The sequence below is a fragment of the Salmo trutta genome, chromosome 18, assembly GCF_901001165.1.
Source record: "Salmo trutta chromosome 18, fSalTru1.1, whole genome shotgun sequence".
Taxonomy (NCBI): Eukaryota; Metazoa; Chordata; class Actinopteri; order Salmoniformes; family Salmonidae; genus Salmo; species Salmo trutta.
Window position 1 is genome coordinate 10,337,181 of NC_042974.1, and position 27,752 is coordinate 10,364,932.

Genomic DNA, 27,752 nt, shown 5'->3' on the forward strand with positions numbered 1-27,752 from the left:
TAGGGCCTGCTTCATTAGCACAAACAAGCTACAGGTGTTTGAATAGGGCCTGCTACAGTAGCACAAACATAAACTACAGGTGTTTGAATAGGGCCTGCTACAGCAGCACAAACATAAACTACAGGTGTTTGACTAGGGCCTGCTACAGTAACATAAACATAAACTACAGGTGTTTGAATAGGGCCTGCTACAGTAGCACAAACATAAACTACAGGTGTTTGACTAGGGCCTGCTACAGTAGCATAAACTACAGGTGTTTGAATAGGGCCTGCTACAGTAACACAAACATAAACTACAGGTGTTTGACTAGGGCCTGCTACAGTAACAGAAACTACAGGTGTTTGACTAGAGCCTGCTACAGTAGCACAAACATAAACTACAGGTGTTTGACTAGAGCCTGCTTCATTAGCACAAACAAACTGCAGGTGTTTGAATAGGGCCTGCTACAGTAGCACAAACATAAACTACAGGTGTTTGAATAGGGCCTGCTACAGTAGCATAAACATAAACTACAGCTGTTTGAATAGGGCCTGCTACAGTAGCACAAACATAAACTACAGGTGTTTGAATAGGGCCTGCTACAGTAGCATAAACTACAGTTGTTTGAATAGGGCCTGCTACAGTAACACAAACATAAACTACAGGTGTTTGAATAGGGCCTGCTACAGTAACACTAACATAAACTACAGGTGTTTGAATAGGGCCTGCTACAGTAGCATAAACATAAACTACAGGTGTTTGAATAGGGCCTGCTACAGTAGCATAAACTACAGGTGTTTGAATAGGGCCTGCTACAGTAACACAAACATAAACTACAGGTGTTTGAATAGGGCCTGCTACAGTAGCACAAACATAAACTACAGGTGTTTGAATAGGGCCTGCTACAGTAGCATAAACATAAACTACAGGTGTTTGAATAGGGCCTGCTACAGTAGCACAAACAAACTACAGGTGTTTGACTAGGGCCTGCTACAGTAGCACAAACATAAACTACAGGTGTTTGACTAGGGCCTGCTTCATTAGCACAAACAAACTACAGGTGTTTGAATAGGGCCTGCTACAGTAGCATAAACATAAACTACAGGTGTTTGAATAGGGCCTGCTACAGTAACACAAACATAAACTACAGGTGTTTGAATAGGGCCTGCTACAGCAGCACAAACATAAACTACAGGTGTTTTAATAGGGCCTGCTACAGTAGCACAAACATAAACTACAGGTGTTTGAATAGGGCCTGCTACAGTAGCACAAACATAAACTACAGGTGTTTGACTAGGGCCTGCTACAGTAACACAAACTACAGGTGTTTGACTAGGGCCTGCTACAGTAGCATAAACATAAACTACAGGTGTTTGACTAGGGCATGCTACAGTAGCATAAACTACAGGTGTTTGAATAGGGCCTGCTACAGTAGCACAAACATAAACTACAGGTGTTTGAATAGGGCCTGCTACAGTAGCACAAACATAAACTACAGGTGTTTGAATAGGGCCTGCTACAGTAGCACAAATATAAACTACAGGTGTTTGAATAGGGCCTGCTACAGTAACACAAACATAAACTACAGGTGTTTGAATAGGGCCTGCTACAGTAGCACAAACATAAACTACAGCTGTTTGAATAGGGCCTGCTACAGTAGCATAAACATAAACTACAGCTGTTTGAATAGGGCCTGCTACAGTAGCACAAACATAAACTACAGGTGTTTGAATAGGGCCTGCTACAGTAGCATAAACTACAGTTGTTTGAATAGGGCCTGCTACAGTAACACAAACATAAACTACAGGTGTTTGAATAGGGCCTGCTACAGTAAAACTAACATAAACTACAGGTGTTTGAATAGGGCCTGCTACAGTAGCATAAACATAAACTACAGGTGTTTGAATAGGGCCTGCTACAGTAGCATAAACTACAAGTGTTTGAATAGGGCCTGCTACAGTAACACAAACATAAACTACAGGTGTTTGAATAGGGCCTGCTACAGTAGCACAAACATAAACTACAGGTGTTTGAATAGGGCCTGCTACAGTAGCATAAACATAAACTACAGGTGTTTGAATAGGGCCTGCTACAGTAACACAAACTACAGGTGTTTGACTAGGGCCAGCTACAGTAGCACAAACATAAACAACAGGTGTTTGACTAGGGCCTGCTTCATTAGCACAAACAAACTACAGGTGTTTGAATAGCACCTGCTACAGTAGCATAAACATAAACTACAGGTGTTTGAATAGGGCCTGCTACAGTAACACAAACATAAACTACAGGTGTTTGAATAGGGCCTGCTACAGTAGCACAAACATAAACTACAGGTGTTTTAATAGGGCCTGCTACAGTAGCACAAACATAAACTACAGGTGTTTGAACAGGGCCTGCTACAGTAGCACAAACATAAACTACAGGTGTTTGACTAGGGCCTGCTACAGTAACACAAACTACAGGTGTTTGAATAGGGCCTGCTACAGTAGCACAAACATAAACTACAGGTGTTTGACTAGGGCCTGCTACATTAGCATAAACAAACTACAGGTGTTTGACTAGGGCCTGCTACAGTAGCATAAACATAAACTACGGGTGTTTGAATAGGGCCTGCTACAGTAACACAAACTACAGGTGTTTGAATAGGGCCTGCTACAGGAGCACAAACATAAACTACAGGTGTTTGACTAGGGCCTGCTACAGTAGCATAAACATAAACTACAGGTGTTTGACTAGGGCTTGCTACAGTAGCATCAACTGCAGGTGTTTGAATAGGGCCTGCTACAGAAACACAAACATAAACTACAGGTGTTTGAATAGGGCCTGCTACAGTAACACAAACATAAACTACAGGTGTTTGACTAGGGCCTGCTACAGTAGCATAAACATAAACTACGGGTGTTTGAATAGGGCCTGCTACAGTAACACAAACTACAGGTGTTTGAATAGGGCCTGCTACAGTAGCACAAACATAAACTACAGGTGTTTGACTAGGGCCTGCTACAGTAGCATAAACAAACTACAGGTGTTTGACTAGGGCCTGCTACAGTAGCATAAACTACAGGTGTTTGAATAGGGCCTGCTACAGTAACACAAACATAAACTACAGGTGTTTGAATAGGGCCTGCTACAGTAACACAAACAAACTGCAGGTGTTTGAATAGGGCCTGCTACTGTTTGAATAGGGCCTGCTACAGTAACACAAACATAAACTACAGGTGTTTGAATAGGGCCTGCTACAGTAACACAAACATAAACTACAGGTGTTTGAATAGGGCCTGCTACAGTAACACAAACAAACTACAGGTGTTTGACTAGGGCCTGCTTCATTAGCACAAACAAACTACAGGTGTTTGAATAGGGCCTGCTACAGTAGCAAAAACATAAACTACAGGTGTTTGAATAGGGCCTGCTACAGTAGCATAAACATAAACTACAGGTGTTTGAATAGGGCCTGCTACAGTAGCATAAACTACAGGTGTTTGAATAGGGCCTGCTACAGTAACACAAACATAAACTACAGGTGTTTGAATAGGGCCTGCTACAGTAGCACAAACATAAACTACAGGTGTTTGAATAGGGCCTGCTACAGTAGCACAAACATAAACTACAGGTGTTTGAATAGGGCCTGCTACAGTAGCATAAACATAAACTACAGGTGTTTGAGTAGGGCCTGCTACAGTAACACAAACATAAACTACAGGTCTTTGAATAGGGCCTGCTACAGTAGCATAAAAATAAACTACAGGTGTTTGAATAGGGCCTGCTACAGTAGCACAAACATAAACTACAGGTGTTTGACTAGGGCCTGCTACAGTAACACAAACTACAGGTGTTTGACTAGGGCCTGCTACAGTAGCATAAACATAAACTACAGGTGTTTGACTAGGGCCTGCTTCATTAGCACAGCAAGCTACAGGTGTTTGAATAGGGCCTGCTACAGTAGCACAAACATACACTACAGGTGTTTGAATAGGGCCTGCTACAGTAGCACAAACATAAACTACAGGTGTTTGACTAGGGCCTGCTACAGTAGCATAAACATAAACTACAGGTGTTTGACTAGGGCCTGCTACAGTAGCATAAACTACAGGTGTTTGAATAGGGCCTGCTACAGTAACAAAAACAAAAACTACAGGTGTTTGATTAGGGCCTGCTACAGTAGCATAAACAAACTACAGGTGTTTGAATAGGGCCTGCTACAGTAGCATAAACATAAACTACAGGTGTTTGAGTAGGGCCTGCTACAGTAACACAAACATAAACTACAGGTCTTTGAATAGGGCCTGCTACAGTAGCATAAAAATAAACTACAGGTGTTTGAATAGGGCCTGCTACAGTAGCACAAACATAAACTACAGGTGTTTGACTAGGGCCTGCTACAGTAGCATAAACTACAGTTGTTTGAATAGGGCCTGCTACAGTAGCACAAACATAAACTACAGGTGTTTGAATAGGGCCTGCTACAGTAGCATAAACTACAGTTGTTTGAATAGGGCCTGCTACAGTAACACAAACATAAACTACAGGTGTTTGAATAGGGCCTGCTACAGTAAAACTAACATAAACTACAGGTGTTTGAATAGGGCCTGCTACAGTAGCATAAACATAAACTACAGGTGTTTGAATAGGGCCTGCTACAGTAGCATAAACTACAAGTGTTTGAATAGGGCCTGCTACAGTAACACAAACATAAACTACAGGTGTTTGAATAGGGCCTGCTACAGTAGCACAAACATAAACTACAGGTGTTTGAATAGGGCCTGCTACAGTAGCATAAACATAAACTACAGGTGTTTGAATAGGGCCTGCTACAGTAACACAAACTACAGGTGTTTGACTAGGGCCAGCTACAGTAGCACAAACATAAACAACAGGTGTTTGACTAGGGCCTGCTTCATTAGCACAAACAAACTACAGGTGTTTGAATAGCACCTGCTACAGTAGCATAAACATAAACTACAGGTGTTTGAATAGGGCCTGCTACAGTAACACAAACATAAACTACAGGTGTTTGAATAGGGCCTGCTACAGTAGCACAAACATAAACTACAGGTGTTTTAATAGGGCCTGCTACAGTAGCACAAACATAAACTACAGGTGTTTGAACAGGGCCTGCTACAGTAGCACAAACATAAACTACAGGTGTTTGACTAGGGCCTGCTACAGTAACACAAACTACAGGTGTTTGAATAGGGCCTGCTACAGTAGCACAAACATAAACTACAGGTGTTTGACTAGGGCCTGCTACATTAGCATAAACAAACTACAGGTGTTTGACTAGGGCCTGCTACAGTAGCATAAACATAAACTACGGGTGTTTGAATAGGGCCTGCTACAGTAACACAAACTACAGGTGTTTGAATAGGGCCTGCTACAGGAGCACAAACATAAACTACAGGTGTTTGACTAGGGCCTGCTACAGTAGCATAAACATAAACTACAGGTGTTTGACTAGGGCTTGCTACAGTAGCATCAACTGCAGGTGTTTGAATAGGGCCTGCTACAGAAACACAAACATAAACTACAGGTGTTTGAATAGGGCCTGCTACAGTAACACAAACATAAACTACAGGTGTTTGACTAGGGCCTGCTACAGTAGCATAAACATAAACTACGGGTGTTTGAATAGGGCCTGCTACAGTAACACAAACTACAGGTGTTTGAATAGGGCCTGCTACAGTAGCACAAACATAAACTACAGGTGTTTGACTAGGGCCTGCTACAGTAGCATAAACAAACTACAGGTGTTTGACTAGGGCCTGCTACAGTAGCATAAACTACAGGTGTTTGAATAGGGCCTGCTACAGTAACACAAACATAAACTACAGGTGTTTGAATAGGGCCTGCTACAGTAACACAAACAAACTGCAGGTGTTTGAATAGGGCCTGCTACTGTTTGAATAGGGCCTGCTACAGTAACACAAACATAAACTACAGGTGTTTGAATAGGGCCTGCTACAGTAACACAAACATAAACTACAGGTGTTTGAATAGGGCCTGCTACAGTAACACAAACAAACTACAGGTGTTTGACTAGGGCCTGCTTCATTAGCACAAACAAACTACAGGTGTTTGAATAGGGCCTGCTACAGTAGCAAAAACATAAACTACAGGTGTTTGAATAGGGCCTGCTACAGTAGCATAAACATAAACTACAGGTGTTTGAATAGGGCCTGCTACAGTAGCATAAACTACAGGTGTTTGAATAGGGCCTGCTACAGTAACACAAACATAAACTACAGGTGTTTGAATAGGGCCTGCTACAGTAGCACAAACATAAACTACAGGTGTTTGAATAGGGCCTGCTACAGTAGCACAAACATAAACTACAGGTGTTTGAATAGGGCCTGCTACAGTAGCATAAACATAAACTACAGGTGTTTGAGTAGGGCCTGCTACAGTAACACAAACATAAACTACAGGTCTTTGAATAGGGCCTGCTACAGTAGCATAAAAATAAACTACAGGTGTTTGAATAGGGCCTGCTACAGTAGCACAAACATAAACTACAGGTGTTTGACTAGGGCCTGCTACAGTAACACAAACTACAGGTGTTTGACTAGGGCCTGCTACAGTAGCATAAACATAAACTACAGGTGTTTGACTAGGGCCTGCTTCATTAGCACAGCAAGCTACAGGTGTTTGAATAGGGCCTGCTACAGTAGCACAAACATACACTACAGGTGTTTGAATAGGGCCTGCTACAGTAGCACAAACATAAACTACAGGTGTTTGACTAGGGCCTGCTACAGTAGCATAAACATAAACTACAGGTGTTTGACTAGGGCCTGCTACAGTAGCATAAACTACAGGTGTTTGAATAGGGCCTGCTACAGTAACAAAAACAAAAACTACAGGTGTTTGATTAGGGCCTGCTACAGTAGCATAAACAAACTACAGGTGTTTGAATAGGGCCTGCTACAGTAGCATAAACATAAACTACAGGTGTTTGAGTAGGGCCTGCTACAGTAACACAAACATAAACTACAGGTCTTTGAATAGGGCCTGCTACAGTAGCATAAAAATAAACTACAGGTGTTTGAATAGGGCCTGCTACAGTAGCACAAACATAAACTACAGGTGTTTGACTAGGGCCTGCTACAGTAGCATAAACTACAGTTGTTTGAATAGGGCCTGCTACAGTAACACAAACATAAACTACAGGTGTTTGAATAGGGCCTGCTACAGTAGCACAAACATAAACTACAGGTGTTTGAATAGGGCCTGCTACAGTAGCACAAACATAAACTACAGGTGTTTGAATAGGGCCTGCTACAGTAGCATAAACATAAACTACAGGTGTTTGAGTAGTGCCTGCTACAGTAACACAAACATAAACTACAGGTCTTTGAATAGGGCCTGCTACAGTAGCATAAACATAAACTACAGGTGTTTGACTAGGGCCTGCTACAGTAACACAAACTACAGGTGTTTGAATAGGGCCTGCTACAGTAACACAAACATAAACTATAGGTGTTTGAATAGGGCCTGCTACAGTAACACAAACATAAACTACAGGTGTTTGACTAGGGCCTGCTACAGTAACATAAACATAAACTACAGGTGTTTGAATAGGGCCTGCTACAGTAGCACAAACATAAACTACAGGTGTTTGACTAGGGCCTGCTACAGTAACACAAACTACAGGTGTTTGAATAGGGCCTGCTACAGTAGCACAAACATAAACTACAGGTGTTTGAATAGGGCCTGCTACAGTAGCACAAACATAAACTACAGTTTTTTGACTAGGGCCTGCTACAGTAACACAAACTACAGGTGTTTGACTAGGGCCTGCTACAGTAGCATAAACATAAACTACAGGTGTTTGACTAGGGCCTGCTACAGTAGCATAAACTACAGGTGTTTGAATAGGGCCTGCTACAGTAACACAAACATAAACTACAGGTGTTTGATTAGGGCCTGCTACAGTAGCATAAACAAACTACAGGTGTTTGACTAGGGCCTGCTACAGTAACACAAACTACAGGTGTTTGACTAGAGCCTGCTACAGTAGCACAAACATAAACTACAGGTGTTTGACTAGAGCCTGCTTCATTAGCACAAACAAACTGCAGGTGTTTGAATAGGGCCTGCTACAGTAGCACAAACATAAACTACAGGTGTTTGAATAGGGCCTGCTACAGTAGCATAAACATAAACTACAGCTGTTTGAATAGGGCCTGCTACAGTAGCACAAACATAAACTACAGGTGTTTGAATAGGGCCTGCTACAGTAGCATAAACTACAGTTGTTTGAATAGGGCCTGCTACAGTAACACAAACATAAACTACAGGTGTTTGAATAGGGCCTGCTACAGTAACACTAACATAAACTACAGGTGTTTGAATAGGGCCTGCTACAGTAGCATAAACATAAACTACAGGTGTTTGAATAGGGCCTGCTACAGTAGCATAAACTACAGGTGTTTGAATAGGGCCTGCTACAGTAACACAAACATAAACTACAGGTGTTTGAATAGGGCCTGCTACAGTAGCATAAACATAAACTACAGGTGTTTGAATAGGGCCTGCTACAGTAGCACAAACAAACTACAGGTGTTTGACTAGGGCCTGCTACAGTAACACAAACTACAGGTGTTTGACTAGGGCCTGCTACAGTAGCACAAACATAAACTACAGGTGTTTGACTAGGGCCTGCTTCATTAGCACAAACAAACTACAGGTGTTTGAATAGGGCCTGCTACAGTAGCATAAACATAAACTACAGGTGTTTGAATAGGGCCTGCTACAGTAACACAAACATAAACTACAGGTGTTTGAATAGGGCCTGCTACAGTAGCACAAACATAAACTACAGGTGTTTTAATAGGGCCTGCTACAGTAGCACAAACATAAACTACAGGTGTTTGAATAGGGCCTGCTACAGTAGCACAAACATAAACTACAGGTGTTTGACTAGGGCCTGCTACAGTAACACAAACTACAGGTGTTTGACTAGGGCCTGCTACAGTAGCATAAACATAAACTACAGGTGTTTGACTAGGGCCTGCTACAGTAGCATAAACAACAGGTGTTTGAATAGGGCCTGCTACAGTAGCACAAACATAAACTACAGGTGTTTGAATAGGGCCTGCTACAGTAGCACAAACATAAACTACAGGTGTTTGACTAGGGCCTGCTACAGTAACACAAACTACAGGTGTTTGACTAGGGCCTGCTACAGTAGCATAAACATAAACTACAGGTGTTTGACTAGGGCCTGCTACAGTAGCATAAACAACAGGTGTTTGAATAGGGCCTGCTACAGTAGCACAAACATAAACTACAGGTGTTTGAATAGGGCCTGCTACAGTAGCACAAACATAAACTACAGGTGTTTGAATAGGGCCTGCTACAGTAGCACAAATATAAACTACAGGTGTTTGAATAGGGCCTGCTACAGTAACACAAACATAAACTACAGGTGTTTGAATAGGGCCTGCTACAGTAGCACAAACATAAACTACAGGTGTTTGAATAGGGCCTGCTACAGTAGCACAAACATAAACTACAGGTGTTTGACTAGGGCCTGCTACAGTAACACAAACTACAGGTTTTTGAATAGGGCCTGCTACAGTAGCACAAACATAAACTACAGGTGTTTGAATAGGGCCTGCTACAGTAGCACAAACATAAACTACAGGTGTTTGACTAGGGCCTGCTACAGTAACACAAACATAAAAACCCATCTACATTTTCAGTCTGCTTCTTCTGTGTTTCATTTAACCGAACAATCTACTAGGAAGTGGGTTCACAGTTTTAATAGTTTGCAGAGAAAGGGAAGTACTGGTGTACAGACTGCATTGTCTTGTACTCTCACACACCAGCACGGTTACTGTAAAGCATTGTCCTGTTCTCTCACACACCAGCACGGTTACTGTAAAGCATTGTCCTGTTCTCTCACACACCAGCACGGTTACTGTAAAGCATTGTCCTGTTCTCTCACACACCAGCACGGTTACTGTAAAGCATTGTCTTGTTCTCTCACACACCAGCATGGTTACTGTAAAGCATTGTCTTGTTCTCTCACACACCAGCATGGTTACTGTAAAGCATTGTCTTGTACTCTCACACACCAGCATGGTTACTGTAAATCATTGTCCTGTTCTCTCACACACCAGCATGGTTACTGTAAAGCATTGTCTTGTTCTCTCACACACCAGCATGGTTACTGTAAAGCATTGTCTTGTTCTCTCACACACCAGCATGGTTACTGTAAAGCATTGTCTTGTTCTCTCACACACCAGCACGGTTACTGTAAAGCATTGTCTTGTTCTCTCACACACCAGCACGGTTACTGTAAAGCATTGTCTTGTTCTTTCACACACCAGCACGGTTACTGTAAAGCATTGTCTTGTTCTTTCACACACCAACATGGTTACTGTAAAGCAGAAGATGAGATATAAGTTCCTCAACAGATGGTTAAGACATTCCCAAACACTTCACAATCATTCAATCTGTTGATAGGCCTTAAGGCAAGAGGAAGAAGTCCCTTTGTCAGCACCGGGGATGCAGTGTAGTCAGTCTTAGTGTAGACACTCACGGTTCTGGTGGCTCTTGGTGACACTGTCAGAATCGAGGGCGTGGTACAACTCATAGACAGAGCAGCCCAGCAGGTCTTCAGGACTGTAGCCCATCAGCTCAGTGACTCTGCAATACACAGAAATACAGCCAACCGTTAACTCAGCCAACACCCCTTTTCACACACACACACACACACACACACACACACACACACACACACACACACACACACACACACACACACACACACACACACACACACACACACACACACACACACACACACACACACACACACACACACACACACACACACCTCTACCACAGCCTCTCTCCTCTACCACAGCCTCTCTCCTCTACCACAGCCACTCTCCTCTACCACAGCCACTCTCCTCTACCACAGCCTCTCTACCACAGCCTCTCTCCTCTACCCCTCTCCTCTACCACAGCCTCTCTCCTCTACCACAGCCTCTCTCCTCTACCAGTCTCTCCTCTACCAGTCTCTCCTCTACCAGTCTCTCCTCTACCAGTCTCTCCTCTACCAGTCTCTCCTCTACCAGTCTCTCCTCTACCAGTCTCTCCTCTACCAATCTCTCCTCTCTCCTCTACCACAGTCTCTCCTCTCTCTCTTCTGCCAGTCTCTCCTCTACCACAGCCTCTCCTCTCCCTCTCTCCTCTACCACAGTCTCTCCTCTACCACAGCCTCTCCTCTCTCCTCTACCACAGTCTCTCCTCTCTCTCTTCTGCCACAGTCTCTCCTCTACCACAGCCTCTCCTCTCCCTCTCTCCTCTACCCCAGTCTCTCCTATACCACAGTCTCTCCTCTACAACAGTCTTTCCTCTACAACAGTCTTTCCTCTCCCTCTCTCCTCTACCAGTCTCTCCTCTCCCTCTACCACAGTCTCTCTACCACAACAATAGTAAGGATCAGATAGGTAGGTAATAGTCAACAGGCATGGGACTCCTAGAGCAAAACCCACTGGGCACACACTGATTGCATCAAAGTTGCTTCCACGTCTTTTCAATGGAATTCCATTGAACCAATGTGTAATAAATGTTGAATTGATGTCTACCTGCCAGCCAGCCAATCTGCCAGCCAGCCAGCCAGCCAGCCAACCTTCTAGCCAGCCAACCAACCAGCCAGCCAGCCAGCCAACCAGCCAACGTACCAGCCAGCCAGCCATCCTGCCTGCCAGCCAGTCAGCAAACCTGCCTGCCAGAAAACCTGCCAGCCAGCCAGCCAGTCAACCTGCCAGCCAGCCAGCCAGTCAACCTGCCAGCCAGCCAGCCAGTCAACCTGCCAGCCAGCCAGCCAGTCAACCTGCCAGCCAGCCAGACTGGAGCACAAATAAGTTCTTCCTCACTGCTTTACACCCACACACCGGTTGTGTTGTTTATGTGATTGAGTGATTTGGGTTTCAATGTGTTTTTATCTCTGAGTGATGTGTTTTTACCTCTGAGTGATGTGGGTTTCAATGTATTTTTACCTCTGAGTGATGTGGATTTGGGTGTTAAGTACAGTAGAGAGCTCTAAACTCTCCCAATGATGCCTGCATAATCTTCAAACAGATGAATAGGGATTTTTTTGTTTTTACAAATCAAGGCTCTGCAAACCTGGGCTGTTAGTTAATCTCAACTAAAGCACCACTGCTGAAATATAGTTAGGTAACTCAACCTTGAGTAAGAAAAACAGCTGGTGGACCTCAATCATAGGTACTTAATATAAAATCATAGACATTTCTTAAAAAGTTAAAACAACGATGTAGACCCTAGATTAACACATAGTTTCCATATTGAAAAAGCAGTAATAATTATAATTGCAAGCTTATGGGCCAAGTAGCCTCAATCAAAGTAGCTTCAATCATTAAACTTTTTTCTTATCCTTGCAGGTGCAACGGTTCAAAATCTGTTGAGACCCGAGCAAGACGGAAAGTTAAATTGAAGTTTAAACCAACATTACATAAACATTTCTGAGTTCCTTCTCTTCTTTCCAGCATTTCTCCTCTCCTCATGGGCGGTCCAAGAGCAACCTGTGCTGTGCCAGTTGGGAACATCAACCATGACCACTAATGAGCATAATGACGTACGCAAGGCATCATGGGCTGTCGCCTCATTTGCGTAATTGGAGTTGATTTGCGCAAGGATTAAATAAATACAACATTTGAGAAAAGTAAAAAGGGGCCTCTGTTTCACAGGAAGGTACACGCTGTTCTCAGAAGGAATCTTTTGTCTTTGCATGAGCGCTTGATCAGATTACAGCCGAACCCGACCGGTGTGGTTTTTAGCACTAGCAGCTAGGAGGATGGAATGTTTTTCTCTACCGGTGAGACATTGGCTCTAAGATGGCTGCCGTGTTTGTGACGCAGTTGGCCCAGAGGGGACAGCAGACACACCTAACGGGGACATCGATCATCACAGGGACATGATGGTAGGACTTGGACTTGTCACTATTGTCACAGTTGTCATGGTGACATGCTGCTTTGGTTGCAGTGGTGATGAGTGCATAACGCTCTCTTTGTGTGAAGTGCCCAGAGAACATGTTTTGAGTAACCTCTGGTGCTCTTTGATGATGTCGTGCGATGCAAGTCATTCTTGATATTTTTTTCTCTCTGGTCCTGCCAAACCAAACTGGTTCAGTCAGCAGATCATTATCCCGGCTTGTTTGCATGCTTGTGTGTGTATGTTTGTGTAATTTGTCGTTCAGTGACAGCACTTGATTTGGGGTTTTACCAGCCTGCTGCTGCTTACGATTTACAATATAAATGTGTGTCTGAGTCTGATCATATATGTCTGTATGAGAAGGTACTTTATGAATGAATATGTACAGTTGCAGTCAGAAGTCTACATACACTTAGGTTGGAGTCATGAAAACTCGTTTTTCAACCACTCCACACATTTCTTGTTAAATCAAACTATAGTTTTGGCAAGTCGGTTAGAACATCTACTTTGTGCATGACACAAGTAATATTTCCAACAATTGTTTACAGACACATAATTTCACTTCTAACCCAACGTATCACAATTCCACCTCAATTGGAGGTGTACCTGTGGATGTATTTTAAGAGCTACCTTCAAACTCAGTGCCTCTTTGCTTGACATCATGGGAAAATGAAAATAAAATCAGTCAACGCCTCAGAAAAAAAATTGTAGACCTCCACAAGTCTGGTTCAGCCTTGGGAGCAATTTAAAAACGCCTGAAGTTACCATGTTCATCTGTACAAACAATAGTATGCAAGTATAAACACCATGGGACCACGCAGCCGTCATACCGCTCAGGAAGGAGACGCATTCTGTCTCCTAGAGATGAACGTACTTTAGTGCGAAAAGTGCAAATCAATCCCAGAACAACAGCAAAGGACCTTGTGAAGATGCTGAAGGAAACAGGTACAAAAGTATCTATATCCACAGTAAAATGAGTCCTATATCGACATAATCTGAAAGGCCACTCAGCAAGGAAGAAGCCACTGCTCCAAAACCGCCATAAAAAAAGCCAGACTATGGTGTGTAACTGGACATGGGGACAAAGATCGTACTTTTTGGAGAAATGTCCTCTGGTCTGATGAAACAAAAATAAAACTGCTTGGCCATAATGACCATCGTTAAATTTGGAGGAAAAAGGGGGAGGCTTGCAAGCCTAAGAATACCATCCCAACTGTGAAGCACGGGGCTTGCAGCATCATGTTGTGGGGGTGCTTTGCTGCAGGAGGGACTGGTGCACTTCACAAAATAGATGGCATCATGAGGCAGGAAAAATAAGTGGATATATTAAAGCAACATCTCAAGACATCAGTCAGGAAGTTAAAGCTTGGTCGCAAATGGGTCTTCCAAATGGACAATGACCCCAAGTGTAGAAATAAAAGCTGAAATAAATAATTCTCTCTACTATTATTTTGACATTTCACATTCTTGAAATAAAGTGGTGATCCTAACTGACCTAAGACAGGGAATTTCTCCTCTGATTAAATGTTAGGAATTGTGAAAAACTGAGTTTAAATGTATTTGGCTAAGGTGTATGTACACTTCCGACTTCAACTGTATATGAGGATGTTACTATGCATATACAGTATAGAGAGGGATTGTATGCCTATGTGTGAGTATGTGAGATGGTTTGTGTGTGTGTGCTCCCTGCTGTTACTGTACTGTAAGCTAACTTCCCGTCCCTTCTGCCAGTGTGTGTGTGTGTGTGTCTGCGAGTGTGCATGTGTGTGTGTGAGTATGCGAGACTGTTTGTGTGTGTTACGTGTCGTTACAGTCCTGTAGGTGAGCTGTGTGTCCCTGCTGGGAGTGTGTGTTAGTGTGTGTGTATTTATCTGACAGCGTGTGTTACCTGTCGTCGCAGTAGGTGAACTTCATGTCCATGCTGTGACGGCTCAGGAAGGTCTTGCTGTCCAGGGGCGTGTCAATGATGGAGGGGTGGGGGATGGGCTCACACATCATCAGCAGGCAGGTGAGAGGAGGCTCCTTGAACCCACACAGCCCACGAGGGGCGCAGCTGTTGTACACCTTGAGGTGGCCCGTGCAGTGCAGAACCTAAGAAAGCAGGAGTCACACTTATATGAACAATATTTGATATAAGAACTATTATCTGTAACATCTGATATCATCTCAATGATGCAGTACAGTCCTATTCTGAATAAACAACGCAAAACAGAATTTACAATCAACAGTAAACAAGCCAAGTAGTGGGTTGTTCATGAGTAGTGATGGCAGTGATCTTGGCATCTTCTGTTAGTTCCATGGACTCACCTTCCAGCTGGCTGATTTCAGGTTGACAGTGCGTCCACGGTTTGTCACTGTGCACTTCATCCTCATGAAGAAGTCTCTCTCAGTGCTGAATGCTTTCCCCTTTGTCCCAGTGCCTGTGAACAAACATACACAGATATTTTTCACCTTCATTTTCCAATCACATGCTTGCGATATCACAGTTTTTGTGTGAGGTCAAGGTTTCAGTTTCTTACACTCCTCTCTGTCCCACGAACGTGCATGCAAGCATACATAAAGGACTCTGCCCCATGTTTCTGACATATCTGGAGCAGCAACTCAGTCCAAAAGGGCTGATTTTAAAGCTGTCAGTGGTGACATCATCACTACACATTCAGACTCCTTTTTTAACACTCCTTGATATTGCATTTCCATTTTTGTTTTTGTGTGTTGCACTTACATTCAGTAGCGTCTGAATAACATGATTATGAAGGCATACATGTATGAAAGTTTGTATACTTATTTAAAATGTATATAGTTCTGTCCTGATGTTATTGTCTGTTAATGTTCTGTATTATGTCATGTTTTAGGTTGTGTGGACCCCAGGAAGAGCAGCTGCTGCTTCAGCACTAACTAATGGGGATCCTAATAAACGCGTAAATACTAAATTCGCCACAGTCTGCAGCCAAGCCATTACATCACAAGGTGAGAGTTCAGCCCTCAGACATTGGCCGCTAGACGTGGAGCAAGACAGAGCATTATGGGTCCAGCTGATAAGGAGTGTTAAAGGGGGGCCCCATGACGGGGGTGGCGCCAGGGAAAGGTCTGGCATGGCTGGCAGTACGTGTGGACACAACAGCAGCGCCCGCACTTCCACCAACCTTACCATCCTCCTTTGGTCCCCCATGCCGCCCACCCCTCTATCAACAGTACCAGGAAGGGGCCTGAGGAGTAGGGCTACTAGGCTCCTGGTCTGACCACTTTTGTGTGGCCCGCCCTGGAACGAGAGAAATGGATTCAAATTGCAACAAAAACAGAACAGAACACTGGGGAGATTAGAGGACAACTGGTGAGAATAGAGGACAACTGGTGAGAATAGAGGACAACTGGGGAGATTAGAGGACAACTGGGGAGAATAGAGGACAACTGGTGAGATTAGAGGATAACTGGTGAGATTAGAGGACAACAGGGGAGAATAGAGGACAACTGGGGAGAATAGAGGACAACTGGGGAGATTAGAGGACAACAGGGGAGAATAGAGGACAACTGGTGAGATTAGAGGACAACTGGGGAGATTAGAGGACAACAGGGGAGATTAGAGGACAACTGGGGAGATTAGAGAACAACTGGTGAGATTAGAGGACAACAGGGGAGAATAGAGGACAACTGGGGAGATTAGAGGACAACAGGGGAGAATAGAGGACAACTGGGGAAATTAGAGGACAACTGGGTAGAGAGAGAAGCATGGAAAGAGTCAGTGTGTCTAGAATGTTATTTTTACCATCATTATCTTCTCATAGCATAGCACACAAGCCATGGCCGTGGAAGCTGTTCATTTAGTGTTATTACATCATTATATAGCTTTTATCTTAGTGTCATGTCATAGCTGTTCATGTAGCGTTATTATCTCATTATATAGCTATTCATGTAGTGTTATTATCTCATTATATAGCTGTTCATGTAGTGTTATTACATCATTATATAGCTTTTATCTTAGTGTCATTATGTCATAGCTGTTCATGTAGTGTTATTATCTCATTATATAGCTGTTCATTCAGTGTTATTCCATCATTATATAGCTGTTCATGTAGTGTTATTATCTCATGATATAGCTGTTCATGTAGTGTAATTACGTCATTATATAGCTGTTCATTTAGTGTTATTACGGCCTTACGTCATTGTATAACTGTTTATTGTCCAATGACAAGTGTTCAGCGGGTAGTGGAGTAGTGTTTATAGCCTGGAACTTGAAGTTATGTTAATTATTCGTTGTGTGTGCAATTTTACAACTTCTACTTAACGCATTAGGACCTTCAGATACTTATTTATTTAACTATTTTTCGACAGGGAGTCTCTTTTACAGATTAGCCCTGTATACATATCAATATACACATAAGTACACATTCATATACACTATACACATCAATATATATGTCAATATGTACAATACACATCAATATTCATATCTATACATATCAGTATACACATATCTATACATATACATACACACATTAATAGACATCAATAAACACTATAGACATCAATATACACATAGTATACATCAATATACACATTAATATACAGTACATCAATATACACTATACACATCAATACCAAATTAAACACTACACACATCAATCTACACATTCATGTGCATCAATATACACATAAATTCACATCAATATACATCAATCTATCTATCTATCTATATATATACACACATACATATACACACACACACACACACACACACGACACATCAATATACACATCAATATACACAATATATATAAAGTACCAGTCAAAAGTTTGGACACACCTACTCATTCAAGGGTTTTCTTTATTTTACTATTTTCTACATTGTAGAATAATAGTGAAGACATCAAAACTATGAAATACACATGGGATCATGTAGTAACCAAAAAACTGTTAAACAAATCAAAATATATTTTATACTTGAGATTCTTCAAAGTAGCCACCCTTTGCCTTGAAGACAGCCCTAACCTTATTTACATAAGTATTCAGACCCTTTGCTATGACACTCGAAATTGAGCTCGTGTAACATGTTTCCATTGATCATCCTTGAGATGATTGGAATCCACCTGTGGTAAATGAAATTGATTGGACATGATTTGGAAAGGCACACACCTGTTTAAATAAGGTCCCACTGTTGACAGTGCATGTCAGAGCAAAAACCAAGCCATGAGGTCGAAGGAATTGTCCGTAGAGCTCGGAGACAGGATTGTGCCGAGGTACAGATCTGGGGAAGGGTACCAAAAATATTATGCAGCGTTGAAGGTTCCTAAGAACACAATGGCCTCAATCATTCTTAAATGGAAGAAGTTTGGAACCACCAAGACTCTTCCTAGAGCTGGCCGCCTGACCAAACTGAGCAATCGGAGGAGAAGGGCCTTAGTCAAGGGGGTGACCAAGAACCCGATGGTCACTCTGACAGAACTCTAGACTTCCTCTGTGGAGATGGGAGAACCTTCCAGAAGGACAACCATCTCTGTAGCACTCCACCAATCAGGCCCTTATGGCAGAGTGGCCAGACGGAAGCGACTCCTCAGTAAAAGGGACATGAGAGCCCGCTTGGAGTTTGCCAAAAGGCAACTAAACACTCTCAGACCATGAGAAACAAGATTCTCTGATCTGACGAAACCAAGATTGAACTTGTTAGCCTGAATGCCAAACGTCACGTGGCAGCATCATGCTGTGGGGATGTTTTTCAGCGGCAGGGACTGGGAGACTAGTCAGGATCGAGGCAAAGAAGAACGGAGCAAAGTACAGCGAGATCCTTGATTGAAACCTGCTCCAGAGCGCTCAGATCCTCAGACTGGGGCGATGGTTCCTCTTCCAACAGGACAATGACCCTAAGTACACAGCCATGACAATGCAGGAGTGGCTTCAGGACAAGTCTCTGAATGTCCTTGAGCCCGGATTTGAACCCAATCTAATATCTCTGGAGAGACCTGAAAATAACTGTGCAGCAATTCTCGCCATCCAACCTGACAGAGCTTGAGAGGATCTGCAGAGAAGAATGGGAGAAACTCCCCAAATACAGGAGTGTCAAGCTTGTAGCGTCATACCCAAGAAGACTCGAGGCTGTAATCGCTGCCAAAGGTTCTTCAACAAAGTACTGAGTAAAGGGTCTGAATACTTACTATGTAAATGTGATATTACAGTGTAGGTTTTTATAAATAGAATAAAATAAAATAAAACAGTTTTTGCTTTGTCATTAAAGTGCATTGTGTGTATATTGATGAGTAAAAACAACTATTTGATACATTTTAGAATAAGAATGTAACCTTACAAAATGCAGAAAAAGTCAAGGGGTCTGAATATTTTCCAAAGGCACTGTATATATCCTACTATAGAAAACTCCATGTGCAGAGCGTGTGTGTGTATCTAATTCAGTGTCCACCCAAAGATAGTATGACCTTCCTGCCTATCTCAGAGACACACACTGCTGTGCTCCTCTCTTCTCTCTTAATATTATCGAACCCCGACCTTAACTCTAACACAGAGACACTGTGCTGTGCTCCTCTCTCTTATTATTATTATTATTATTATTATTATTATTATTATTATCTAACCCTAACACTAACCCTAACCTTAACCCTAACTCTTTCACAGGAACAGAGAGAATAATTACCTGTTTTCAGACTGAGGTTCTCGCGAACCTCGTCATGGTCGCAGGGGTGGGTGAAGTCAAAGATGCTTTGTCCGGTCAACTCCACCTGTAGAGACACACATATGGTGTCACGTCAGCAAGAACACGGACAGGGCCAACCCTTTGTTACATTGTGGTAACACCACTTCAGCCAAACCAAAGAGACAAGTAACACCTGCATTCAGTCACAGTAAAGAGGTTATGAAGACTGTTGCTCTCTGAGAGCCTTGGTTATCAGAGAGACCAGCAGTGAGAAATATAGTAGACAAAGCTGACGGTGTGAGAAGTGAGGGAGGGGTGGAGGCCTTCTGCCCTACGTAGCTACAGTAGATTGTGTGTTTGTGCCAAACAAGCCCCTTAAAGGGCTGACATTTCACACGGCTATGAGAGACATCCCCAGCTACAGCCAGTCTCTGCCTGTCTGCCCGCCTGTCCGCCTGTCCGCCTGTCCGTCTCCAGGGAAAGAGTACTGGATGTATTGTACATAAGAAACAACCCCATTATGTATGATTACATAATGTTTCAATCATGTAATGCTTCTGCTCACCTGTGTTAAGCCCATTAACTTGTTGACGTTTTCTGAGAGGAAGATCATGTCACCATCCGATGTAACCACAGTGACGAACCCCTCCAGTGACTTCAAATACATACAGTCCATCTGTCTGTCCTCCTCTGCCTCTACACTGTTGGGGCAGCCTGTGGAAAACACACACGTCAGATGTGCAACATTATATAACTGTGTGTGTGTGTCGAGCTTGTTTTCCTTCTTGAAGCCCTGGCCAAGGTCCAAAACAAACTTCATACTGCATCTCTAAACACTCCCAAATCCCCTGACCTTCCCTTGGTTGCTTCCCCCCAACACACACACACACACACACACACACACACACACACACACACACACACACACACACACACACAGACTTGAGAAAGGCTGTTGCTTTAACGGCGTCTGTCTTAAGGCACACACTAATGAGTTAGCCTAAACCTTGAGACAAACATTCCCAGTACACTGAAAGTACATGATATACTAGCCAGTAGCTAAATCAAATGAAGCAACACAACCCCAACAATATTCTGCAGTCAGCACCACGTTTCTTGAAGCCAAGTGAGAAAATAGAGATAATGTTAATTTGGCATGGGCTGAAAAGGGAGGCAGCAGAACAATTAGAGTCCCAGTGAACAAAATGTGACTCCATGCTAGGGGGGGTCGGAAGCCTGTGATTCCTCCAGTGTGCTTCCCTTAGATAAGAGCTGTTCTCAAGGCCTACGGGGGGGGGAGGGGGGATTGAGGAGGCCTGGGCCTGGATTTTGGAGTTTGGCCCAGCATGAGAATGAGGCCCCAGGGGAGCAGCGACTTTCTCATTGGTCCTTGGCTGATGGGAGATTCCACTCCACAGGACCACCTTTGGCCTGAACACTTACCAGTGAATTTTGCGTCAGTAGTTTGGGATTCTAATAACTCCCATTTGAGCTGCACAGAGACAGAGAAAAAGCTCTGACGAAGGCCTTAAGGCCGATATGTAAAGCTTAACAGAGAGCAGTAATACTATCAAGAGCAGTGTGCGGTTTTCTTCTTTTTTCTCAGCTGTACAGAGACATAACATGGTTAAATGTACGTTAATAGGTACAGTATGCTCAACATCACAATGCAGGACTAATAGCTTCAACAAAAGCACTAATTGTAAGTCACATGATGCCATATCTTGCATCATTCAATGTAGTGTGTACTGTATCCACCTACGGATCTGAGCTCGGAGGACTTTCCTCTTGAATGTTACATTTCACCCCATGTCAGAATCACTGCAGCTCAGTACAAATGCAACACATTGAACCGTTATAGGGGTGTTGGTGAGACAATGTCATGGCAGCTGCATATTTTAACAGGCAGCCTGCTTCTGTTGTCAAAAAAGGCTGGTGGTTTTCATTAAAACCATTTAGAATTCTAAATCAAGCTTAATTTAATCTTTATCCCTGGGAATATCTGAAATTGACTCAATCAGTCAATCATTCATTCAGTGTCATAGTGGCTATCTGAGGGGCCAGTGTGTCAGTGTTCCAGAATCACATATATAAACAGAAGTGTTTCCCCTACTGCTGCGGCAGTGTGTGTGAGTGTGTGTGTGTGTGTGTGTGTGTGTGTGGGGCAAGGGGGAGGGGGAGTTGCATGGCGCCAGGGCAGGTCTGTGTTATGGCTGAGTTGAGAGAAGGAGCGTCCGCCTTAGTGGCAGCAGCCGGGCTTTCCACTGAGCGCCTTAATATCTCGATCTCCCTCCAACTCCAATCAGAAGCAACAGCCATGCAGATAAGATAATCGTCTGTACCATCTCCCCTCTACAGAGCTATTCTATCCCTCTCTCACTCCCCTTCCACTACTGTCCCTCACTCCAGCCTATTTTGAATCCATACATTCCATCTCATTTTCTATATCGCTCACCTTCTAACTGGCCCTAAAACACCTACAGGTAGAACACCTTCTAACTGGCTCTAAACCACCTTTAGGTAGAACACCTTTTAACTGACCATAAACCAGCAATAGGTAGAAAGCCTTCTTACTGGCCCTAAACCCCCTATAGGTAGAGCACCTTCTAACTGGCCCTAAACCACCTATAGGTAGAACACTTTCTAACTGGCCTTAAAACACCTATAGGTAGAACACCTTCTAACTGGCTCTAAACCACCTATAGGTAGAACACATTCTAACTGGCCCTAAAACACCTATAGGTAGAAAACCTTCTAACTGGCCCTAAAACACCTATAGGTAGAACACATTCTAACTGGCCCTAAAACACCTATAGGTAGGACAATGCAATTCAGTTAAATCTAAGCAAGCCTAATTATATTATTGAGTGATAATTCACTTAAAATGTTTTTTTTTCTTCTTGTTTCTTTGTACCAAGCTTCTTTAAACCTAAGGCTTAATACAAGTAGTTAATCTAATTTCAATTTTTTTTACCTTAATCTATTAAGATATTTATGCTTGCTTACATTTCACTTTTTGCTGTGAAGTTACACTGTTTGAACAGAAGAGATGACAAACAGACTTTTAACGAAGCACACCTGTTAATTGCAATGCATTCCAGGTGACTACCTCATGAAGCTGGTTGAGAAAATGCAAAGAGTGTGCAAAGCTGTCATCAAGGCAAAGGGTGGCTACTTTGAAGAATCTCAAATATAAAATATATTTTGATTTGTTTAACAATTTTTTTTGTTACTACATGATTCCATATGTGTTATTTCATCGTTTTGATGTCGTCACTATTATTCTACAATGTAGAAAATAGTAAAAATACAGAAAAACCCTTTAATGAGTAGGTGTGTCCAAACTTTTGACTGGTACTGTAAATATATATAAAATTAAATATAAATGTATGCATTGATAGTAGTGATAAGCATAAGCTTTATGAGGAAAAAGGTGGTGAAGGCACTTTGATGTGCGTTTGTGTGTTAGTGATGCACATATTGACTCATAACCCGCCCCATTATATCCCTGGGGCAAGCGGGTTTAGGGCAGGCACGTGCACAGATAGGGCTCTACCTGTAAAGAGCACAGGCTCCTTTGCCCTTCCAGTCTCCAAAGTGCCCTTTTGGGTGGTGGTATAATTAACCCAAAAATGTTCATTGTTGTTCAGGACCCACATCAAGTCGTCGCCAGGTTTGCCACTCCGTCCATTGTTTGCGCCTGTTGATCTGCGCTGGATTGAGCTCACCTACCCCGTTGCGCCTTTTCCCAGTCTATCTGAATGGAGATTGCTCCCGGCGCCAGGATAAAGTGACTAAGTGGGCAGTTGAAATCGGCTAGAGGGCACAATTTTTTGAGATCTTGCACTGGAATTATATTGAATGCATATATAATCACACGATACCACAATAAACAAAGTTCAAATGCCAAGATCATTGAGTGTTTTTGAAGTGACAGGTAGGCTACAGATTTCGTACCAATCTCCGCTGCGCTGTTTTGGTAATGAATATAGGCTTCAAGATAGATAGGGTAATTCACCAATTGCAAACAGCCTATATGAATGCAGCCATACACATAGCTGTCTTACCAAAATAATGCAAACTAAATGCTTAAAGTAGTAGACTAGTTATTCATGTATGCAAACCAAAAATACTGAAGAGCAGTTTGCCTTAGAGTACTGACACAACTGCGAATGCGAACGCATGAACGCGAGCAGAACAAAACAAAACATCAGATCGATAAATGCATGAAACAATCTATATGTAGTTACATTAACAGTAAACAAACGAAGCAAACAAAAGACGAATGGAATAACCAAAACATAGCCCACAGCCTACTAATGAGTGAGTGAGATGCAGCAATTCACAGCTGTCTTGCCAAATAAATAGGCATATAGGCCGGCTTCAAACATGGACAACCATGCCGCTTATGAGTTCAGCAGCACGTTGTGATATGCCGCAATACACTTCTGTGAATCAAATTTGAACATGTTTCCAATACGTACAGTTCCATGTACAACCACGAATACCAATAGGCTACCAAGAAAACCATAATAGAATGGATCTATTTCTATGATGAAACATGCTGATATGTAGTAATACCTAGCGGTAGCATTTGAGTTCTTGCACTGCAATGATGTTGAATTCTGCTTATATCACACTATACCACAATAAACATAAAAGTTGAAATTATTTTGACCAAGAAGTGACAGGTTGGCGCGAAATCTCCGCTGCTCTCTATAAGCACCATCAGCTAGATTGTTCCTTACCTTTTCAGAAGAGCCATACTTATGTGTCCTCAGAAAAAGCCTATAACTAATTACAAAAACACTATTCCTTGTGTTTCCATCTGTAACATATAAGATAAAATATATATATCAAAGTTCAAGGATTGTATCTTACCTGAATAGCAAGTTGCACAATAGCTTGCCTTGCCCCCCCAACAGTATTCTTATCTTTGTCCCCCAACAGTATTCTCACCTTTGTCCACTACAATATTACAACTTCTCCATATGGAGGACATCTTCCTCTGGTGGCACTAAGTTTTTCAGTTTGTTGCACCAGCCCATGATTTGGTCGCACCATTTTTTTTGTGGCATCACGCAAAAGAACAAATTAGTAGGCCTATCAACTTAGAAAGTCATTCACAGTGCTTTATTAAAAAGTGTAATATAGATGTTATTTAAGAAATATCTTCTTTCATCATCTTGTGATTCAAAATATTTTTCACTAGTCCAGGGATTGCCCAAAAAACATTGCAGTTGTAGTTTACCTAATGAGGTTTCACATTCTGACCAGTAAAGGGGTCATTTGTTATTGTAGTTTGGTCAGGACGTGGCAGGGGGGTATTTGTTTTATGTGGTTCTGGGGGTGTGTTTATGTAGAGGGGTATTTGATTAGAGTATTCTGGGGTTATGTTCTGTGTCTTATTCTAGGTTCTATCTATGTTGTGTATTTTTTGTGTTGGCCTGGTATGGCTCTCAATCAGGAACAGCTGTACATCATTGTTGCTGATTGAGAGTCATACTTAGGTAGCCTGTTTTCACCTGTCCCTTTGTGGGAAGGTGTATTCGTGCACTGCTATGTTTAGCCTGCAGAACTGTTAGCTGTCGTTCGTTTTTCTTCGTTTTGTTGTTTTTGTGTGGTGTTCGTAATAAACTCAATATGAGCATTCACGTACCCGCTGCATTTTGGTCCACTTCCTACGACGACCATTACTTGAGGCCTATGCACTCGCAATGGCCAATGCGCTCTCTGTATCTCAAAGCCAGATCAAATATCTTTGTGAAATAGAAATTGTTGCATTTATATTTTTGTTCAGTATATATTTATATTTTTGTTCAGTATATATTTATATTTTTGTTCAGTATTTAAAATTGATTCAATTGAGATTTTGGGTTACTGGCCATACTCTATAATATCAACGTGGAATTATGTTTTTTGCAAATTTTACAAAATTAATTAAAAATGATTAGCTGAAATGTCTTGAGTCAATAAGTATCGAACCCCTTTGTAATGGCAAGCCTAAATAAATTCAGGAGTAACATTTTGCTTAACAACTCAAATAATAAGTTGCATGGACTCACTGTGTGCAATAATAGTGTTTAACATGATTTTGGAATGACTACCTCATCTCTATACCCTACACATACAGTTATCTGTAAGGTCCCTCAGTCGAACAGTGCATTTCAAACACAGATTCAACCACAAAGACCAGGGAGGTTTTCCAGTCCCTCACAAAGAAGGGCATCTATTGATAAATGGGTAAAACTAAAAAGCAGACATTTAATATCCCTTTGAGTATGGTGAAGTTATTGGATGGTGTATCAATACACTCAGTCACTACAAAGATACAGGCGTCCTTCCTAACTCAGTTGCTGGAGAGGAAGGAAAAGTCTCAAGGATTTCACCATGAGGCCAATGGTGACTCTAAAACAGTCACGGAGTTTAATGGCTGTGATAGGAGAAAACTGAGGATGGATCAACAACATTTTAGCTACTCCACAATACTAACCTACAGTCGTGGCCAAAAGTTTTGAGAATGACACAAATATTAATTTCCATAAAGTTTGCTGCTTCAGTGTCTTCAGATATTTTTGTCAGATGTTACTATGGAATACTGAAGTATAATTACAAGCATTTCATAAGTGTCAAAGGCTTTTATTGACAATTACATGAAGTTGATGCAAAGAGTCAATATTTGCAGTGTTGACCATTCTTTTTCAAGACCTCTGCAATCCGCCCTGGCATGCTGCCAATTAACTTCCAGGCCACATCCTGACTGATGGCAGCCCATTCTTGCATAATCAATGCTTGGAGTTTGTCAGAATTTGTGGGTTTTTGTTTGTCCACCCGCCTCTTGAGGATTGACCACCAGTTCTCTATGAGATTAAGATCTGGGGAGTTTCCTGGCCATGGACCCAAAATATCAATGTTTTGTTCCCCGAGCCACTTAGTTATCACTTTTGCCTTATGGCAAGGTGCTCCATCATGCTGGAAAAGGCATTGTTCGTCACCAAACTGTTCCTGGATGGTTGGGAGAAGTTGCTGTCGGAGGATGTGTTGGTACCATTCTTTATTCATGGCTGTGTTCTTAGGCAACATCGTGAGTGAGCCCACTCCTTTGCCACAGAAGCAACCCCACACACGAATGGTCTCAGGATGCTTTACTGTTGGCATGACACAGGACTGATAGAAGCACTCACCTTGTCTTCTCCGGCTAAGCTTTTTTACGGATGCCCCAAACAATCGGAAAGGGGATTCATCAGAGAAAATGACTTTACCCCAGTCCTCAGCAGTGCAATCCCTGTACCTTTTGCAGAATATCAGTCTGTCCCTGATGTTTTTCCTGGAGAGACATGGCTTCTTTGCTGCCCTTCTTGACACAGGCCATCCTCCAAAAGTCTTTGCCTCACTGTGCGTGCAGATGCACTCACACCTGCCTGCTGCCATTCCTGAGCAAGCTCTGTACTGGTGGTGCCCGCAGCTGAATCAACTTTAGGAGATGGTCCTGGCACTTGCTGGACTTTCTTTGGCGCCCTGAAGCCTTCTTCACAACAATTGAACAGCTCTCCTTGAAGATCCGATAAAATGGTTGATTTAGGTGCAATCTTACTGGCAGCAATATCCTTGCCTGTGAAGCCCTTTTTGTGCAAAGCAATGATGACGGCGACGTGTTTCCTTGCAGGTAACCATGATTGATAGAGGAAGAACAATGATTCCAAGTACCACCCTCCTTTTGAAGCTTCCAGTCTGTTATTCGAACTCAATCAGCATGACAGAGTGATCTCCAGCCGTTTCCTCGTCAACACTCACACCTGTGTTAATGAGAGAATCACTAACATGATGTCAGCTGGTCCTTTTGTGGCAGGGCTGAAATGCAGTGGAAATGTTTTTTGGGCATTCAGTTCATTTGCATGGCAAAGAGGGACTTTGCAATTAATTGCAATTCATCTGATCACTCTTCATATCATTCTGGAGTATATGCAAATTGCCATCATACAAACTGAGGCAGCAGACTTTGAAAATTAATATTTGTGTCATTCTCAAAACTTTTGGCCACATCTGTACTGCGATTGACAGAGTGAAAAGAAGGAAGCCGCTAGAGATTAAAAATATGTTGTTTGCAACAAGGCACTCAAGTGATAATGCAAAATATTTTGCAAAGCAATTAAGTTATTGTCCTGAATAC

The 27,752-nt window shown here is 42.5% G+C and overlaps 1 protein-coding gene across 3 annotated transcripts in view; it reads right to left on the minus strand.

Moving 5' to 3' along the window:
• LOC115152824 (endothelial PAS domain-containing protein 1) overlaps positions 1 to 27,752 on the minus strand; it is a 112,524-nt gene that overhangs the window by 39,829 nt on the left and 44,943 nt on the right. For all 3 annotated transcript variants that reach the window (XM_029697674.1, XM_029697673.1, XM_029697672.1), the window contains 5 exons: positions 20,148 to 20,296; positions 19,583 to 19,667; positions 15,253 to 15,365; positions 14,834 to 15,036; positions 10,526 to 10,632 (listed from right to left, as the gene is read on the minus strand). In XM_029697674.1, coding sequence (XP_029553534.1) covers positions 10,526 to 10,632; positions 14,834 to 15,036; positions 15,253 to 15,365; positions 19,583 to 19,667; positions 20,148 to 20,258 — 619 coding nt within the window. In that variant the 5' untranslated portion in view covers positions 20,259 to 20,296. The remainder of the gene's footprint in view (positions 1 to 10,525; positions 10,633 to 14,833; positions 15,037 to 15,252; positions 15,366 to 19,582; positions 19,668 to 20,147; positions 20,297 to 27,752) is intronic.